The sequence below is a fragment of the Hippocampus zosterae genome, chromosome 15 (assembly GCF_025434085.1).
Source record: "Hippocampus zosterae strain Florida chromosome 15, ASM2543408v3, whole genome shotgun sequence".
In the NCBI taxonomy this organism is placed as follows: domain Eukaryota; kingdom Metazoa; phylum Chordata; class Actinopteri; order Syngnathiformes; family Syngnathidae; genus Hippocampus; species Hippocampus zosterae.
This window is the reverse complement of record NC_067465.1, coordinates 17,853,548-17,874,097: the sequence shown is the minus strand read 5'-3', so window position 1 is coordinate 17,874,097 and position 20,550 is coordinate 17,853,548. Positions and strand designations below refer to the sequence as shown.

The 20,550-nt window shown below is 43.8% G+C and overlaps 1 protein-coding gene across 4 annotated transcripts in view; it reads left to right on the top strand.

Annotated features, from left to right (window-relative positions):
- Positions 1-20,550, top strand: part of agla (amylo-alpha-1, 6-glucosidase, 4-alpha-glucanotransferase a) — a 123,896-nt gene that overhangs the window by 38,153 nt on the left and 65,193 nt on the right. For all 4 annotated transcript variants that reach the window (XM_052088360.1, XM_052088359.1, XM_052088361.1 and 1 more), the window contains 3 exons: positions 12,997-13,099; positions 13,857-13,954; positions 16,435-16,574. In XM_052088360.1, the coding sequence (XP_051944320.1) occupies positions 12,997-13,099; positions 13,857-13,954; positions 16,435-16,574 (341 nt within the window). The remainder of the gene's footprint in view (positions 1-12,996; positions 13,100-13,856; positions 13,955-16,434; positions 16,575-20,550) is intronic.

The following is a 20,550-nucleotide window of genomic DNA, read 5'->3' as shown; positions in this document are numbered from 1 at the left end:
AGAGAGCCGATGTACATTTCCATTGCTGTGCTATTGTTCTTTCCCATGCTTCCAGTTGAATTGAAATGCCAGCCTCCTTAGCCCATTTATTCTTTATATATATTGTATCCCCTCCTTCTAGTACCTGTAACTCTTTGTAAATTTTCGATGTATTACCCCTTCCAAGGTCTGACCCATAAGATAGTAGGAATATCTTGATTAAGCCGAAACCACTTTGTTGGACCCATCCTGTGCGTAGAGATCTCTCTAGGTAATGTATGATCGATTGTCTGCAAGAATCGATAGAAATCTTGATTACTCAATCCGAAATTGTTTCTAAGATCTTGGAATTGTCGCATCCCGCCCGCCTCAAGGAGGTCCCTATATATCTTTAACCCGTTTCCAATACATTTTTTAAATCCCGTATCCATTCTGTTTGGTAAGAAATCTGAGTCATATCCAATTCATTTTAGAAGCAAATATGGGCTATTTTCTTTGTCTTGCTTTAATATTCCGTGCCACACCTTAATTGAGGTTCTTATCCAAGGGTTAACACTCTTAAGACAATCAATCAAACCAGGGTCCCCGATAATTGCTTGTAGTGGAATATCGCTAGATACCTGACATTCAATGTCTTTCCACTTCGCACAATAGGATGGATTACAGATATTGGCCAAAATCTTTACTTGGGTTGCCCTATAATAGTTTGACATATTCGGTAGGGAGAGGGCCTCCCTTGCTCTTTGCCAACTGTAGAGTCTTAAATCTAATTCTTGGCCTCTTCCCTTGCCAAATAAATCGCAATATTATTTTGTCCAACTCTTGGAACATATCCTTGGGTAAGAGTTTGGAATAGATATAGTAGTCTGGGCAGCACGTTCATTTTGATCGCTTCCACTCTTTGCAGTAATCCAAGGAATGGAATCAGGTTCCATCTGTTCAAGTCAGCCTTAATTTGGGCAAGGAGAGGGGAATAATTTTCAAGCCTAATTGTATCTAAATCTTTTGGAATATTCACGCCTAGGTACCTGATCGACTCTGAGTCCCAGTTCAAATTGAATTCGTCTCTCATCACATTGCTCGGAGAGTACTTAAGAAACATAAGATATCCTTTATTCGTCCCACACTGGGGAAATTTACAGCCTCCAGCAGCAAGAATGTATGTAGAAAGGAGAAAGAAAAAAAAAACAACAAACATCTTTCAATTAAATGCAATATGAACACAAATGGATAAATCGCAGTACTATTTAAAATTTTTCCTTCACATCATTTAATTATTATTATTATTATGATTGTTATTTTTTATTCATCAGCCTGACAGCAGTCGGTAGGAACGAGCGTCGGTATGTCTCCTTCTTGCAGCGCGGGTGTAACAGTCTCTGGCTGAAGGAGCTACCAAGTGCTGTCAGGGCGGGCTGGAGGGGGTGGGAGGGACTGGCCATCATAGCTTTTAGCTTAGTTAGCATCCTTCTGTTGCCCACCTCCTCCAGAGTGTCAAGGGAGCAACCCAGGACAGAACTGGCCTTCCTGACCAGTCGCTCCAGTCTCTTTCTGTCCCGGGCCGAGATGCTGCCTGACCAGCAGACAATGCCATAATGGATGGCCGAGGCCACCACCGAGTTATAGAACGTCTTAAGGAGCAATCTCTGGTAGTTGGGTTAAGCTCTCTCCACACATCACATATGCCCAACTCCTTCATCATCTTTCCCACTTTCTCAGCCACTGGGTTATTGTCCATCCATCCATCCATCCATCATCTACCGCTTATCCGGGGCCGGGTCGCGGGGGCAACAGCTTTAGCAGGGAAGCCCAGACTTCCCTCTCCCTAGCTACTTCTTCCAGCTCTCCCCGGGGGATCCCGAGTCGTTCCCAGGCAAGCCGGGTGACATAGTCTCTCCAGCGTGTCCTGGGTCTTCCTCTGGGTCTCCTCCCGGTGGGACATGACCGGAACACCTCACCGGGGAGGCGCTCAGGAGGCATCCGAATCAGATGCCCAAGCCACCTCATCTGGCTCCTCTCGATGTGTAGGAGAAGCGGCTCGACTCTGAGCCCCTCCCGAATGACCGAGCTTCTCACCTTATCTCTAAGGGAGAGCGAAACGCTCCAGTGAGAGTTGGAGAGCCCCGTTTGAAGGAGCCAACAGCACCACATCATCTGCAAAAAGCAGGGATGTAATACTGAGGCCCCCAAAACGGACCCCCTCAACGCTTCGGCTGCGCCTAGAAATCCTGTCCATAAAGGTTATGAACAGAATCGGCGACAAAGGGCAGCCTTGGCGGAGTCCTATCCCCACTGGAAACGATTCCGACTTACTGCCGGCAATGCGAACCAAACTCTGACATCGGTGGTATAGTGACCGAACAGCCCGTATCAGGGGGTTCGGTACCCCATACCCACGAAGCACCCCCCACAGAACTCCCCGAGGGACACGGTCAAACGCCTTCTCCAAGTCCACAAAACACATGTAGACTGGTTGGGCGAATTCCCACATACCCTCAAGGACCCTGCTAAGGGTGTAGAGCTGGTCCACTGTTCCACGGCCGGGACGAAAACCACACTGCTCCTCCTCAATCTGAGGCTCGACTTCCTGACGGACCCTCCTCTCCAGCACCCCTGAATAGACCTTACCAGGGAGGTTGAGGAGTGTGATCCCTCTGTAGTTGGAACACACCCTCCGGTCCCCCTTTTTAAAAAGAGGGACTACCACCCCGGTCTGCCAATCCAGAGGCACTCTCCCTGTTGACCACGCGATGTTGCAGAGGCGTGTCAACCAGGACAGCCCCACAACATCCAGAGCCTTGAGGAACTCCGGGCGGATCTCATCCACCCCTGGGGCCTTGCCACAGAGGAGCTTTTTAACAACATCGGTGACACCAACCACAGAGATAGGAGAGCCCACCTCAGAGTCCCCAGGCTCTGCTTCCTCCAAGGAAGGCGTGTTGGTGGAGTTGAGGAGGTCTTCGAAGTACCCTGCCCACCGGTTCACAACGTCCCGAGTCGAAGTCAGCAGCGCCCCATCCCCACTGTACACAGTGTTAGTGGTGCACTGCTTCCCCCTCCTGAGACGTCGGATGGTGGACCAGAATTTCCTCGAAGCCGTCCGGAAGTCGGCTTCCATGGCCTCACCGAACTCTTCCCACGCTCGGGTTTTTGCCTCGGCGACCACCGAAGCCGCGGTCCGCTTGGCCAGTCGATACCCGTCAGCTGCCTCTGGGGTCCCACAGGCCATAAAGGCTCGATAGGACTCCTTCTTCAGCTTGACGGCATCCCTTACTGCTGGTGTCCACCAGCGAGTACGGGGATTGCCGCCACGACAGGCACCAACCACCTTACGGCCACAACTCAGATTGGCCGCCTCAACAATAGAGGCACGGAACATGGTCCACTCGGGCTCAATGTCCCCCGCCTCCCCCGGAACATGGGAAAAGCTCTGTCGGAGGTGGGAGTTGAAACTCCTTCTGACAGGGGATTCCGCCAGACGCTCCCAACAAACCCTCACTATACGTTTGGGTCTGGCAGGACGGACCGGCATCTTCCCCCACCATCGGAGTCTACTCACCACCAGGTGGTGATCAGTTGACAGCTCCGCCCCTCTCTTCACACGAGTGTCCAGAACATGCGGCCGCAAATCCGATGATACAACTACAAAGTCGATCATCGAACTGTGGCCTAGGGTGTCCTGGTGCCAAGTGCACATATGGACACCCTTATGTTTGAACAAGGTGTTCGTTATGGACAATCCGTGACGAGCACAGAAGTCCAATAACAAAACACCACTCGGGTTTTGATCGGGGGGGGCCGTTCCTCCCAATCACGCCCCTCCAGGTATCACTGTCATTGCCCACGTGAGCATTGAAGTCCCCCAGCAGAACAATGGAGTCCCCAGCAGGAGTACTCTCCAGCACACCCTCCAAGGACTCCAAAAAGGGTGGGTATGCTGAGCTGCTGTTTGGTGCATATGCACAAACAACAGTCAGGACCCGTCCACCCACCCGAAGGCGGAGGGAGGCAACCCTCTCGTCTACCGGTGTGAACCCCAATGTACAGGCACTGAGCCGGGGGGCAATGAGTATGCCCACACCTGCTCTGCGCCTCTCACCGTGAGCAACTCCAGAGTGGAAGAGAGTCCAACCCCTCTCGAGAGAACTGGTACCAGAACCCAGGCTGTGTGTGGAGGCAAGTCCGACTATATCCAGTCGGAAATTCTCTGCCTCACATACCAGCTCGGGCTCCTTCCCTGCCAGAGAGGTGACATTCCATGTCCCAAGAGCTAGCTTCTGCAGCCGAGGATCGGACCGCCAGGGTCCCCGCCTTTGGCTGCCGCCCAGCTCACATTGCACCCGACCCCTTTGGCCCCTCTCATGGGTGGTGAGCCCATGGGAAGGGGGACCCACGTTGCCTCTTCGGGCTGTGCCCGGCCGGGCCCCATGGGTGTAAGCCCGGCCACCAGGCGCCTGCCAACGAGCCCCACCTCCAGGCCTGGCTCCAGAGGGGGGCCCCGGTGACCCGCGTCCGGGCAAGGGAAACTGAGATCCATTAATTTTACTCATCATAAGGGGTCTTTTGAGCCGTGCTTTGTCTGGCCCCTCACCTAGAACCTGTTTGCCATGGGTGACCCTGCCAGGGGCATAAAGCCCCAGACAACTTAGCTTCTCGGATCATTGGGACACACAAACCCCTCCACCACGGTAAGGTGACGACTCACGGAGGGGTGGGTTATTGTGCTGCTGTGATGTTCGTGACACGTCCATTTTAAAATCCAATCTTATATTGAAGTCACCACCACATATGACCAATCCTTGGGCCTTAGTTATCATTAAGTCAAAAATGTCGATAGAACCCCCACGATGCCCCAGGTGGAGCATAAACATTTATAAGGGTCACAACAGATCCCTCCATTTTACCCACAATCACAGTGTACCTCCTTTCTTTGTCTTTAATTTCTGACTGTAACTCGAATATTACTTTTGTGGAAATAACAGTAGCCACCCCCCTCCTATGTCCTTTCTCGTAGGAGGCTGAAAACACCTGCTTAAATCCCTGTCTTCTGAGTTTCAAATGTTCCAAGTCAGTTAGGTGGGTTTCTTGCAGAAACATTATGTCTATCTTGTCTTTCGCCATTTTGCCAATTTTGCTTCTCTTGATAGGATACCTTTCACATTGTACGAAGCGAACCTAAGTGGCATTTTGTGACTTTCCATCAAAAAGTAAACAACGCCTATTGCTTAAACGACCCATTTTCCACTCGAACTCTGACATGTTAATGAAGAAAAAGAAAAAGAAGAAAACAAGACCTGAGAAGAACAAACTCAGTAACGTGCGAAAGTTCCGCCGTGTAAACACTCCGCTGCGAGGTCTCAAATTTGAACCCAAAAGAGCAAGGATCTTCTGCTGGCTCGGAGGGGAAGCCTCCACTACAGTTCCCTTGTAGAGGGCCCTCCGTTAATCGTCACTCCCCCACACACATTTATGCATAGGAGTCCAAGCATCCCCGATCATATCTATGTATACATCTATGCACACATACATACACACACGAACAGGCATACATACTCATTGACTCACGTATACTCTAAAGCAGGCATGTCCAAAGTCCGGCCCGCGGGCCAAATACGGCCCGCGGTCGAATTTAATCCGGCCCTCGGCCCCTGTCATAAAGTCAGTGCCGTCTGGCCCGCAGGTTGGGCGCAATGGAACACGTGTTGCATTGACTGAGGTCTCGTAGACTGGTGAGTGATGTTTCATAGAGTACTGCTTCCCTCTAGTGGCTAAATGAGTAATAGCATTCACTAAATGAGTAATAGCATTTAGACACTAGAGGGCATCACTCACGAGTTAACAAGACATCACTCCGTGTTTATATTGACTGATATGTCATATTTCAAATGATCCTTGCAGTTGTGGATATGTTTATTGCTTGTTCATTTCCCTGTTGTTCGAGTCAAACGTTTTGTGACTATTGAAAAGTCATGGTGATACATTTTATGTTTCAAATCAATCAATTTGCACTCAGGAGACTTCTGTTTAAGAAAAAGTCATGTGAATAAGCAGTTGCATGTGATATACCTGTTTCAAATGAACCAAAAGATATTCTTAAGATTGTTGAAATTAAAATAAAAATGGAAATGTGAAACAGACTGGCTTACTAAAATTTGTTGAACAATATTGTTGTTCAATGTAAAGAATGTCAGCCAAGGTCGGCCCCCCGACATTTTACCACATAAAATCTGGCCCCCTTGGCAAAAAGTTTGGACACCCCTGCTCTAAAGCATAACCACCTAGTTGCATTTCACATATACGTACGCACACACATACTCGTGCATACCTATTTCCCTACATACCTTTCCACATGTTCCTACAGTGCATACTAATACACTTACTCACGCAAACCCCTGTGCAATCATACATAACTGCTCAATCGTACGCCTGTTCGCGTATACACCAACACACGCATGCTTACACCCATGCCCCAGCATATTTTTGTTTGTTTGTTTGTTTGTTTTATTGAGCATATATAGTACACACAATAACAGGTTGACAAAGGTCAAACAAAATTATAAAAGGAAAATTTGAAATAGTTAAAAGAGAATAAAAAACACACATCACAGTTATATGCTCAAAGGAGTAGGAAGAAGTAAATAACTTATCTAGTCCTACCCCTTATTATGTAACTGAATTGTTCATTTTTCAAAACAAAGAAATGAAAAACTACATATCATTAAATATTTTTACCCTTGTGTATACTATGCTATTCTATTTCTACACCTTTTGGTTTGTATATATATATATATATATATATATATAGTTATTCTTTCTTCTTTTGTATTTCATTCATTCATCTTCATTCATTCATCTTCCGTACCGCTTGATCCTCACTAGGGTCGCGGGGGGTGCTGGAGCCTATCCCAGCTGTCTTCGGGCAGTAGGCGGGGGGACACCCTGAATCGGTTTTGTATTTCAATTTTCTGATATTCATTATAATTAGCATTCCTTGAATACAATTGTTAAGTTGATCAAAATCCAAAACAAGAACAAACAGTTATATTACTATATTTTACAAGTATATCAAATGTATCTATTTTAATTCAGATTCATGTAGTCATTTTGCACTAATCTTTTGAATTTGTTTTTGAACTCCTCCAACGATTTGCTCATTTTCAGATCGGTTTCAAGCTTATTCCATAGATTGACACCAATTACTGATGCACACCTTTGCTTAATGTTTGTTCTTGTTCTGGATTTTTTTGTATTGATTAGTGCCCCTTAGATGATACCAGCTCTCTCTAATTTCAAAAAGCTGCTGGATATTTTGGCAAAGGAGGTTGTTATGTGCTTTATACATTAATTGAGTAATTTTGTAGTCAACCAGGTCGTAAAATTTCATTGTGTTTAATTTGATGAATATTGGATTTGTGGGTTCTATATATTTCGACCTGTTGATTATTCTGATTGCTTTTTTTGGTAATTTTAAAACGGGGAGTGTGTTCGTTTTACAGGCATTTCCCCATATTTCTACACAGTAGGTCAGATATGGTAGTAATAATGAGTAATATAATGTACAAGGAGCTCTTATTCAACACATCCTTCGTTTTGTGGAGTATCCCGATAGTTTTGGATACTTTTCTTTTTATGTTATCTATGTGTGGCTTCCAGGATAGTTTGGCATCTATTACTAGTCCAAGAAACTTATATTCATAGATAGACTCGTTCTATTTCAATTGAATTTATCTTTATTTTAATTTGGTCTTTAATTGGTCTTGTGCCAAAAACAACTAGCTTAGTTTTTGTTAAATTTAAAGATAATTTGTTTTTGTCAAACCATTTTTTAAATTTTGTCAATTCGTTTTCTACAGTTTTCAGGAGTTGTTTCATATTTTTTCCAGAGCAGTAAAAGGTTGTATCATCAGCGAAAAGGACGCATTTGAATTGTTTTGACACACTACAGATATCATTAATATATAAAATGAACAGTTTTGGTCCAATCACTGACCCCTGAGGCACTCCATGGATAATCTTCAGTAAATTGGATTTTTTGTTTTTGAACTGCACATACTGATATCTGTTTTCTAAATAACTTTCAATCCATTTATGTGCTGTGCCTCTGATACCATATCTCTCTAATTCTTTCAATAATATAGCATGGTCTATAGTACCAAAAGCTTTTTTTAGATCTAGAAAAATCCCGACCGTGTATTCTTTATTATCTATATTAGTGGCTATTGCTTCCACAAACTCCATTGCTGCCAATAAGGTGGTCCGTTTTTCTCTGAAGCCATATTGATTTTCACTTAATGCCATGTGTTTATCAATGAAGTTATCGAGTCTGCGAGAAAATAATTTTTCTAATATTTTTGAAAATTGTGGTAACAGTGATATAGGTCTATAATTGGTTATGAATTGTCTTTAGCCATTTTTAAAAATTGGAATAACTTGTGTGTTGTATGTGTTTATGTATTTCTAAAGAGTTTATTGGATCGAGAATTTGTTTTGCTAAGTTACTGCCGATATTAACAAAATATTCATTAAATTCATTTGCTATTTCTGCCGTTTCCTCAATAAGGGTATTTTTGTCTTTCATAAAATACTCCGGATAATCTACTTTATTAGAGTTATTTCTAATTATATGATTTAAGATTTTCCAGATTTCTTGAGTATTGCTTTTATTTTGCTCTAATAATGCATGAAAATGGTCTCTCTTACTAGCTCTTATAATATTTACTAATTTGTTTTATAAGTCTTATATTTTGTTTCAGCTTCATTAGTTCTGGATTTTAGAAACGATTTGTATAGATTGTTTTTCTTTTTACATGCATTTTCTATGCCTTTTGTTATCCATGGCTTACTTTGTCCATTGAACTTTCTGGTGACTTTAATTACTGGGAAATGTTTATCGTATAAGGAGGTTATGGTTGACTGAAATGCTTCAAACGCAGTGTTTGGATCATCATTTGTGTAGACCTCAGACCAATTTTGCTTGTCTAGGTCGAGCTTGAAAGCTGCAATGGAATGTTGGGTTCTGAGTCTTATTTCTGATGTATGGGTCTCAGAATGACTGGGAATAGACCGTTGCTATACATTGTATTTATGAAATCTGTTGTTTTTTTTGGGTTTAATAAGTTGATGTTAAAATCGCCACATATTATTCGTGTTTTCCTGTCATTAGAACGACTCAGCATATCTGTCAGTTTTTTATTAAATGTGTCTAGACAAGATCCTGGTGTCCTATAAACGCAACTTAAAATAACATTTGATGCATTTTTCATGTGTATTTCCAAAGTTAGACATTCCATTAGATTCTCAGTTGTGTTTGTCAAGCTCTCAATTTTGCAGCATTTCAGTGTTTTATCTACATATATTGCGACTCCCCCTCCTTTTTTGTCTTCCCTATGAGTTGCATACATTTCATATCCATCAATTTTCATTTCACTTGTTTTTTCATCATCAAGCCAAGTTTCTGATATGGCAATAATTGTAAATTTATTAAATGTAGTTAAATATTCTTCGATTTTGGTGACATTTTTGTATAGACTTCTACTATTTATATGTATCACTGAAAATGTATTTTTCAGTTCTACATTTGAGTTGAATTGGCTCCGGCACCCCCCGCGACCCTAGTGAGGATCAAGCGGTACGGAAGATGAATGAATGAATGAATGAATGTTCATTAGTATAATACTTTGAGTTTGTGATGCTGTGATTATGATTGAAGAAATTATTGTCTGGATCCAAGTTGTTCTCTGGATCGAATGTCTTATGTTCAGCGTAATCAAAGATTTTAAAGTCCATGTTTGTGTTGTTTGTTTCCTATATGTATTTAGTCATTAAGTTTCGTCTGGTGGTAATCAGCTCTCAGCATGTTGAAGTGGAGCCCTTTGAATTGGAGTACTGGTGCGGGGGTGGACGATGAGTTTGTCGTGCCTCAAGTAGGCAATTTCCCCTCTTTCACGTGCCGCTTTTAGTTTTGGAAGCAATTCTTTTCTTTTTTGACGTACAGTATCTGTATAATCTTCATTATTGTAAATTTTGGTGCCTTTTAAGTATTTTGCTCTCTGTAGTATCATTGTTTTGTCCTTATATTTTTCAAACTTCACCACGACTGGTCTTGGTCGAGGTCTTCCCGATTCGTATCTCCCCGTGCGGTGGACTCTTTCCACCTCGATTGTCTCCTTTAATTGCAGTTGGTCCTTGAAGACTTTCTGCACTTTTTCCTCCGTTTCGGTCCACGTTTCTCCTTGCCTTTCTTCAATTCCATCGATTATCAAGTTATTTCTTTTAGATTGTCCCCTCTAAGTAGTCCATCTTGTCAGTTAAAACAAGCATACTGTCACATACTTTATAGATTTCAGTTTGCATGGCTTTGCAATGGTCAGTTCCTTTCGTTTGTTTTTTTTTTAATGTCATCAACCTCCTTATGGGTAAAATTAAGACTTGTTTTCAGTTCTTGAACTTCCCTGGAAAAATTGTCGAGTTGTGTGTTTGTTGAATCCAGTATCATCTTTACAAATCCTTTGAAGTGATCCTGTTGTTGCTGAATAAGTGCTGTGAACAGTTCTTTTTGTTGCGTGAGTAGTTCGTTGACTTGCGTAAGGGTCATGAATTCTTCGTCCTGTTTAATATCTTGTCCTCGTTTGGGCGGCATTTTTCATGTTTTGTTGCTAGTCGGCTGTCAGCTAGTTGATGAGGTGTGCTGTGATCTTTGTGCCAACCCGGAAGTTGGTGACGTGGCAGTGAGCCTGTGGCCTCCCCTGACGGCACCGCCGCAGTGTTCGAAGTTTTCCGCCGCTGCTGCCGGATTAGCCGTTCAGCAGGCTGGTCTCAAGTGGTGGTAGCTCTGGCTGCCGGCGCCGCCGCCACCGGAGTCCTGAAGCGTCCTCTCGACCAACCACGCCGGCTGGCTATCGCTTGCTCGCGCTGCCTTGGTGGTCGAGCGTGCCGTGCCGTGCCTCCGCCACCGCCTCTTCCCTCACTGCGAGTCCCTCTCTGACTTCCTTCTTGAGTTTGTACTCAATACTGGCCAAACTTGCAGCGTGCACCAGGAAGAATCCTTCCTTTGTCGGACGTTGTTGCCTGTATAGGAGCTGCTGTGCCGTGCAATAACTCCACGTTGGGGTGTGCCAGGAGCACAATATTCACACATAAACCCAAATACTGTTCAATTCAACTAACCCTTAGTTGTTCCACAGTGGAAAATCTCGTCACCTTGTCAGGCTTCAACAATTTTCATTGTCCACTCTCCTGTATGCGGCCAATTTTTTCTTGAAACCCTCACATGGAGCTTCCAGCTGTTGTTCCTCACCACTCGCAGGCTGATGCCACAGTCTGTTCTTAATTTTGTCAATCCAGGTGGTAGGAGGTTTGTATACAGCCACGGGAAAACCCCTCTTCAGCATGTCGGAAGTGGCCTCCTGTGCTGAGTTGTAAAGGCACGTTTCCCCCTCGTAGAATATTCTCATCCTCGCTGGAAACGGAGTCTGAAATCGTATCCCTTTCCCCCGCAGCACCTTCTTCGCCTCTGCGTATTCCCGGCGTTTCCTCAGGGTCTCTGGAGCATAGTCGTGGTCGACAAAAACTCTCTTCTCTTTGTACATAAATCTCTTCTTGTGCCAAACATTACGCAGGACCTACTCCTTCATCGTATTGCTGGCGAATTTTACTATTATTGACCTCGGGGGGGAATCGGCGGGGGGTTTACGGCCTAGCGCTCGATGTGCCCGCTCAATCTTCAGATCAGTGGAGGGAAAGAGCTCGAGCTTTTCTTTAAAGAGATGTTCTATAAACACTATCATCGTTGCCGAGTTGGTCTCAGCCCCCTCCTCAACTCCATAAATTCTTATATTGTCCCGTCTTGCACGTCCCTCTTGATCAGTTATCTTATCTTGCATTGTAGCTTGTAGCTGTAGCAGCTCCATCGTAGCCTCTTCCAGTCCCAGCACTCTTTCTTCTGTCTCCAAGATCCTCGTTTTGACGTCATCTATTCTGTTGTTAGTCGTCTTAATTTCGTCCTTGATTTCGGTGAGTGTATTGGCGCTTTCACGCCGGAATTCCCTTAATTCTTGCAGGATTGTTGATAGGTTAGCTGTAGCCTCATTAGCCCGTGGCTCCCCAGGTTCGGGCCGGCCGTCAATGTCACTTGCGGCGCGATCCTCCCCGTCCGAGTGGGTTATTTCAAACCGTGAAACCGACTTTTTGTGTGCTTTAGGCATTTCGTTAACGCCTTTAAATACAAATAAAACGCGTCAAAATACTAATAAAGTACGCCGTTGCTCGAAGTGATCGAGGAGCTCTGCAGCCGTGCGTCCTACTCCCTGACAGCCATCTTGGCAACCGAAACCTATATTTCTAAAAATATTGTAGATTTACAGTACTGTACATGCCTCTTAGGTCATTTGAGGTGTGTTAAACAGAAAAACATTAGTGCAAGTTGTTTTGCTCTTTATGTCATTTTCAAATCATGTATTGAATCTCACTCTTAATTCAAATCATTTTCAATATGATTTGAACATGACCATATTCTCAGTCTTATTATAAATATGTATTATTGTGGTAACATACTAAACAACAACAAAATATTTACTTTTTTAAATCCTTGTAATTTTAAATGTTTTTGTAAAAAACACAATTTTGTGGTTGTTTTGTTTCAATATTAATAGCATGTAATTCATGAAATGTACTGGTACTACAGTTTATAAATGTAAATATAATTTGATGTTGGTGGGGTGTTAACATTACTGAGCCCGATCCTCTGTGGCTGGCACAAATCTTGTATTGTCACAGACAATGTGTCACAAAATGTGATAAATTGATGTAAATATGTATTGTCGAAAAAGTCTATTATACAGACTGCCATCTTCCTGTCTTCTTTTGTATTTGATTCTTCTATTGTTGTTGGAAATCTGCTTCAGGAATGCCAAAACTCCACAGTGTATATCTAATTTTCTTTTATCCGCATACATGTCATGAAGCAGTTTTAAAAAATATATTTGTTTTTAAGAATAATTGTTTTTGCTGTTCGTACAGTTTGTCCCCACAGCACATAGAGGAGTGCTGCCATTTGTTGCGACAGAAATTGAACCAGCTTAACGAGGAACAACTGCACATTGTGCATCAGCATCAAGAACAGGTAGCATAATGTAACATGTTTCTTCGGTAAAATATTGATAAGGCAATGTCTCATAAATTGATTAGAAAGTAGGTTACAAAGGTGACTGTATGAGTAGACATGATGAAAAGTCAACACATGGCGAACAACAACAGTCAAACGCCACGTCAAAGTCACTGGCATTCCATGTCATTTTTTAATGACATCAGACCTACAATCTTCCAGTTTTTTCTCACATCAACTGTTCAATGTCAAAATCAGGTTGTGTTTTTGTCGTTTTTAAACAAACATTTCTACCAGGTTGAACATTTTTGTGATTGACCAACTGTGCAGTTTGTAAAGCCAAATAATAATAAAGCCAACGGATAAATGGTTTAGATCAGGTGTCACCAACATTTTTGAGGGTGAGAGCAACTTCATGTGTACCGATTGTGTGAAGGGCTACCAAATTGATACACGTCTGAAATAACATATTTGTCCAAAATACCTTCAATAATATGAGGATGTGTTATTTTTAATACTTGATGATTTAAATTGTCAGACTTTGATCGTGTTTCGAAATGTCTCACAGTACTGCCAATGTTTGCATTTTTAAATCATAATTTCTACTAGCAAATCACAATGTCCAGGCACTGGCGGGCTACTCAAGTGGTCTTCACGGGCTACCTGGTGCCCGCGGGCACCATGTTGGTGACCACTGGTTTAGATAATAGACATGAAAACAATCATTATCTCTTATCACTCTTTTTAGTTCATATTTGCTTGTAATTGATTGCAGGCAGCCAACTGCATTGTGGGAAATGTAATGTATGAGCGCCTGGCAGACCATGGCCCCAAAATAGGCCCTGTTAGCAAGAAGAACCCTCTTGTTACCAGGTAAACTTTTGTTCTTCGCTTGTCTGTCTGTTTAGGCTGACCGGGAAGCATCAGTGTTTCATTGACCCTAGGAGAACAAATGGGATCTATGACGCATGTAGAAAGACAAATATTTTAATTGAGTATTAGCAGATCAAGGGCAAAAGCTGATGAAAAATGGTTTCAGACATATAAAAATGAAGAAGTAAACAAAAGAGCAAGTCAGAGAACATTAGGGGTGTTCACACGGCACACATTTACTCCGGCGCTGCACACATGTATTTGTGTAGGAACAAACTACACACACAACTCCGAGACAGTCCTTTCTCCTACAAAAGGAAATATGTTACCAGCCATGTCTTGTGTCATTATTAAACAAAACACATGACGGAAGTCTGACAGAGCACGAAAGCAACGCATTCTCGCCGTACATAATCAACTCTTCACAAGCATTTGCTCTGGAGCAAATTTAACCCAGTTGCGTTCACACATGCAAATTTACATTGGTGCAGCTTCGCAAACGAGCATTTGCTCTGGAGCAAATTTTTAAACCACCTCCCTCAGGTGGATCAAATTTGGTCCATTGTAAGCTGTTTTCCGGGGCCATGCCGGAGCTAATTTGCACGTGTGAACGCTCTACTGGGGCAGCCCCGGCGTAGCACCGGACCAAATCTTGCCGTGTGAACACCCCAAATATCACACATTATTGTGATGGAACATGAAAAACGCAAGAATTGTGTTAAATAGTAGAATTATATTTTATGGACTTCCCAGAATACTTCATAAAAGAAAGAATATTATTGATAAAATTAGAGGTATTGCTAAATTAATGTTTTGTTTTGTTGCCAATGTTGGTTATGATCTCACTAAAGAAATTTCTAGGCCAAGAAATAACAATGGAACGGATAAAAATTAAATAATAAAACTAAAAACTCCTGCATGTTTATTCGTACTATAAATAACAGAGATATAATTTTGTATTGTTAAAAACCCCAAAAAAAACCCTCAAAAATCCACTGATTGCTATGATACAAGACAATACAATACATGCTGATTTATAGAGCGCTTTCACAACAGCGGCAGCTGTAACAAAGCTCTTAACAAAACAGTTAACAAAGTAAAATAATAAACACAAAACATAACATAAAACACGGACAGTCGTGCAGTCCTAACCACTTTTCCGTCACACGCTTTGTTGTTTGAAGCAGCAGAGATTAAAGAGAAGAGAATCAAAGTGTCCTTTAACCAGTGGATCAGAGACGTCATGCTCAAAATGTGCACACGTCGGCTACAAGCTAAGTTTCAAAGTCAACAAGAAGCTGTAGCATCCATTGACAAAAAAAAAGAGATTGGTTCACTTCTCCTGTCCCATGGAAATCCATTTCAATTCGAAGCGGCGACTCTCGGTTCCAAATATGCATCGGCGCTCTGTGCCAACGCTCCTCTCTCCACATCCTCAACTTCAGCAGCCATCCATCCAGCCGCACCAACGCAGACTGTCCAACAGCGCCGACACAGCCACTGAACAATACGGGGTTGTGAAAAATGCTGCCCATTACAGGTGCAAAAAACACAAGCACCCCAGGTCTGTCCAGCACCGACGGTCAATGACGCCGACATTCCTCCCAATCAAAATCTGTGCTGGTGCTGCCGAGAAGGCGCAACCACCAAGCACAGATACTTCTCCTTTGACAAATGTTGTGGCCAAAAAGTGCTGAAAACAGTCCATATCAGGTCCACACGATAAAACAACAAACATGTGACAAAACAAAAGACAAAAACACCAAAAAAGAACAAAAAACAAGGCTCTTGAAGAGCACTTGCTGAAGGCTGCCTACTCGGGCGCCATCTTGGGGGAAAAAAAATGATATGAACAATATATCAATAAAAAATATTTTGGAATATGTTGCACCGTCATACTCTTCATTTGTAAACTGTCCTTTGAAACTAGTATTTTCCCCTTAAAATGAAAACAGCAAAAATGACTCCTCTCTATAAAAGTAGATCTTTATATAAATCTATTTACAACCTACAGACCAATGTCACTGTGTCGACAGTTTAAAATTGCATGGTTAACAAAATACATAATAATTGACTTTAGTCAATATTTTACTGTTTGAAATCAGATAACAAAAGTGTTGTGTATAAAATAATGAATTAAAATAAAGCCTATGTTCTTATCCAAAATTGACCCAAGAGCAGACCTTGTCGTTGGCTCCACTGTATCAACATCACAAGGACATACTGTACGTTCCAATACGGTGTCAGAACTAACCAGCCACCTTGCTATACTGCTCAGGTCAGGACTCTTCTTTCCAGATTTCTTAGATTTAGTGGGTGGAATACTTGGTGAATGAAGTCTGTCTAATCCAAATGATTGCTGCCACTGAATTCAGCAACTCTGTATTTGTTGCATTGTTCATAGGAATCTTCTCAATAGTTTTCAAATTGTAATCGTTTGTGAACAGGGCCTGAATTGTTTATTTTTTTCCCTCTCTCAGGTATTTCACCTTCCCATATAAAGATATGACTCTTGAGCATGAGATGCAGATGCTGGATGACCCAGACAAGACATGTCACTTCCTGGCTTTCAATGGTTGGGTGATGGGGGATGATCCTCTGCGCAACTTTGCTGAGCCAGGTAAACTCATTAAGTGTAAACAAATCATTGTATTCTCTTACATTTAACACAACATCCAAACTTCTTTGGAATTTGGTTTGTACAAAGGGACATAAATAAATGCCTACTGAGTTCATTGAAAACTCGTAGCTGTTCTCAAAAGGACCACTGAAAGCATTTGAAAGTTAATTGATACGTGTAGAACCATGATATTTTAGTGACCCTTCCTGTAAAAACGGACTGTCAATATTTTCATTCATTTTTTTATAGCCACCTTTCATTGAGCATAATCTCTCTCTCCTGTGGTTGAGAGGGAAAAAAATCATCTGTGCAGTATGTTGCACAAAGAGCACATTTGACAATAAAGTCAAGTCAAGTCAGCTTTTATAGTCAAATATGCTCTACGTGTAACATACAGCACAGATGAAATTACTTTCCTCTCTCAACCACAGTGCAAACGTGGAGTGCATTGAACACACACAGCTAAAATTTACGTTAAAATTCCATAAGACATAAATATATAAATATGTTAAATAAAAATAAACTGTTCTTGAGCCTGGTGGATTTAGCAGAGAGACATCGCAGTCTCCTCCCCGACGGCAGCACGTCGAAGAGACTGTGAGACGGGTGGGTGAGGTCACCTCCGTTCTGGGTGGCTTGGCGGGTCAGACCAGCGTTGTAAGTGTCCGCCAGTGGAGGAAGAGAGACACCAGTGATCTTCCCAGCCGCTCTCACAATGCGCTGCAGACTCTTTCTGCAAGACACGGTGCAAGGGCGTGCCACACGGTGATGCAGCTGGTCAAAATGCTCTCAATGGTGTCTCTATAGAAAGTCTACATCATTGGGGGGGCGGGGCTCTTGCGCTCATCAGTTTGCACAGGAAGTACAGGCACTTGGTGGGCTTTTTTGGCCAGTGAGGTGGTATTTAGGCTCCAGGTCAGGTCTTCAGAGATGTGCACACCAATGAACTTGGTGCTACTCACCCTCTCCACTGCTGCACCGTCGCTGGTCAGTGGAGCATGCTGGGTGGGCGTTCTTCTGAAGTCCACAACAATCTCCTTTGTTTTTTCCACATTCAGGTGGAGATTGTTGTCTTTGCACCACACGGCAAGCCTGCTCACCTCACTCCTGTAGATCGTCTCATCATTGTTGTTGATGAGACCCACCACAGTCGTGTCGTCTGCAACCTTAATGAAGAGGTTGTAGCAGGATGAGGGAGTGCAGTCGTGGGTCAGCAGAGTGAAGAGGAGGGGGCTCAGCACACAAACTTGGGGGGGGGGGGCCCCCGTGTTCATCATGATGGTGCTGGAGGTATTTCTGCCTATCCGATCTGCCTGTGGCCTCCCCGTCAAAAAGTCCAGTGGCCAGTTACACATGGAGGTGTTGAGCCCCAGGTGGTCCAGTTTGTGGATGAGCCACTGGGGGATGATGGTGTTGAATGCTGAGCTGAAGTCGATTAACAGCATTCTGACGTGTGAGTCTTTGGTCTCCAGGTGGGTGAGGGCTGAGTGGAGGGCAATGGAGATGGCGTCTGCAGTCGATTGATTAAGCCGATATGCGAACTGTTAAGGGTCCAGGTTTTGGCAGCATGACTAACCACTCAAAGCACTTCATAAGAATATGGGTGAGTGCGACCGGGTGGTAATCATTATAACTAGAGGGAGATTACTTTTTCGGGACCGGTATGATGGTGGTTTTTTTTGAGGCATGTGGGCACAACAGCCTGGCTCAGTGAGGTGTTGAAGATATCGGTGAAGACATCTGTGAGTTCCTCAGCACAGTCTTTCAGGACACGACCAGGGATGTTGTCAGGGCCTGCCGCTTCCCGTGTGTTTGTCCCTCTGAAGGATCGTGTCACACAAACCCAGGAAAGCGTCAGCACCTGGTCGCCAGGAGGAAGTGGGGTCTTCTGTGCTAGAGTGTTGTTTTTCACCTCAAAGCGGGCAAGGAATTCATTCAGTTGTTCACTAGAGAGAAGGAGCTTTCGCAGGTCTGCGGAGTGGGCTTATAGTCCGTAATGGTTTGAATCCCACGCCACAGATTCCTGGCATCTTTGCTCTCATTGAATTAATCTGCGATCCTCTTGGAGTATTGTCTCTTGGCCAATCGAATGCCTCGTGACAGGTTGGCCCTGGCAGTCCGAAGACGCACCACGTCCCCAGCTTTGAAGGCAGTGTTCCTGGCCCTCAGGAGCTTGCGGACCTCACCTGTCAGCCATGACTTCTGATTGGCCCGAGTGGCGATATTCGTAGTGACCGTGACATCGTCTATGCACTTCCTCATGTAAGATGTGACAGTCTCTGTATATTCATTGAGGTCAATGATGTTGCTGTTGGTTGGCTGTTTGAACACACTCCAGTCTGTGGCGAAGCAGTCTTGGAGTGCTTCCGTGGACCCCTTGGGCCACACCCGTATCTCCTTTTTTTACCGGTTTGATGACTTTCACCAGCGGCCTGTATGCTTACATTAGCATAGCTGTGGTGTGGTCTGAGGCACCAAGGTGTGGCAGGGGGAGGGCTTTGTAGCCTCCTCTATGTCGTGTAAACATTGTCCAGATTATTGGTACCTCTTGTGGGAATGTTGACATGTCCATGGCGTTGTGGAAACACGCTCTTGGGGTTTGCATGATTGAAATCCCCAGCCAATATGAGAAAGGCATCAGGGTAAGCTGTCTGCTGCTTACTCATGTGCTGATGGAGTTCATACAGAGCCTCTCTCCTGCTGTTGAACCAGGGGGGATGTATATAGCTTCCAGCAATATGGCGCTAAATTCCCTCAGCAGGTAGAATGACCGGCATTTAATAACCATATACTCCACCAGTGGTGAGCAGTGCTTGCAAACCACAACAGCGTCACTGCACCAGGCATAAATATATATAAATACAATAAAGTTGAACTTGAACTTATAAATCAAAATGTAAATCCTAAACAATAACCTAATGACCCAGTCCTTGTTTGGAGCAATTTTTTGATACCAATTAGAAATAATTAGTCGTGTTTAAAATTCATACACAAACTCTTACAAATTCAAAAATGTTACATATTAGTAGTCCACAGGGTTTTAGATTGGCTATATGATCCTCATCTGAAAATGAAACACGCACCTAAGCGTGAGATTTTAATACTCTATGTATGGTAAGAACAAAAATATCCATCCATCCATTCTCCAACGCTTACCGAAGGTCGGGTCCCAGGTGAAATGGCCTACGTGAGCCCGGATTTCCCTTTTCTCAGCCACTTTGTCCAGCACTTCCAGGTGGATCCCGAGGTCCTCCCAGGCCAGCCGGGAAACATAGTCTCTCCAGCGTGTCCTTGGGTCATCACTGGTACCTTCTCCTGGTTGGATATTTGGAAAAGGTCACCAGAGAAGCACACAAGAGACATCCTAACCAGATGCCCGAGCCACCTTTTCTGCCTCCTTTGGATGTGGAGGAGTCACAGCTCAACTCTGAGCCCTTCCCAGATTACCTAGCTTCTCACCCTATCTCTCAGGGAGAGCCTAGACGAATAAAAAGGTCATTTCAGCCACCTCGATCCAGGATCTTTTAATTTGGGTCACGGCCCACAGCTCATGACCATACGTGAGGATTGGCATCGAAGTTGACCGTTGAATTGAGAGGTACTGATAGACAGTCCTCATCACTGCTGATGCTGCAGCAATCCGCCTGTCTCACTTCAATTGTGAATAAGACCTTGAGATACCTGCGATTGCCTAGCAACCGGTTCAGGGTGTCCCCCGCCTACTGCCCGAAGACAGCTGGGATAGGCACCCCCGGCGACCCTTGTGAGGATAAAGTGGATCAGAAAATGGATGGATGGATGGACCTTGAGGTGAACTGACATAAAGAGCTACTGATACAGAGTCCGCATCACTGCAGATACTGCACCAATGCGCCTGTCTCTCTTCAATTGCGAATAAGACCTTGAGATATTTAGACCGCTCCACTTAGGGCAGGATCTCCTCCTCGATTCGGAGAGAGCATTACACCCTTGTCAG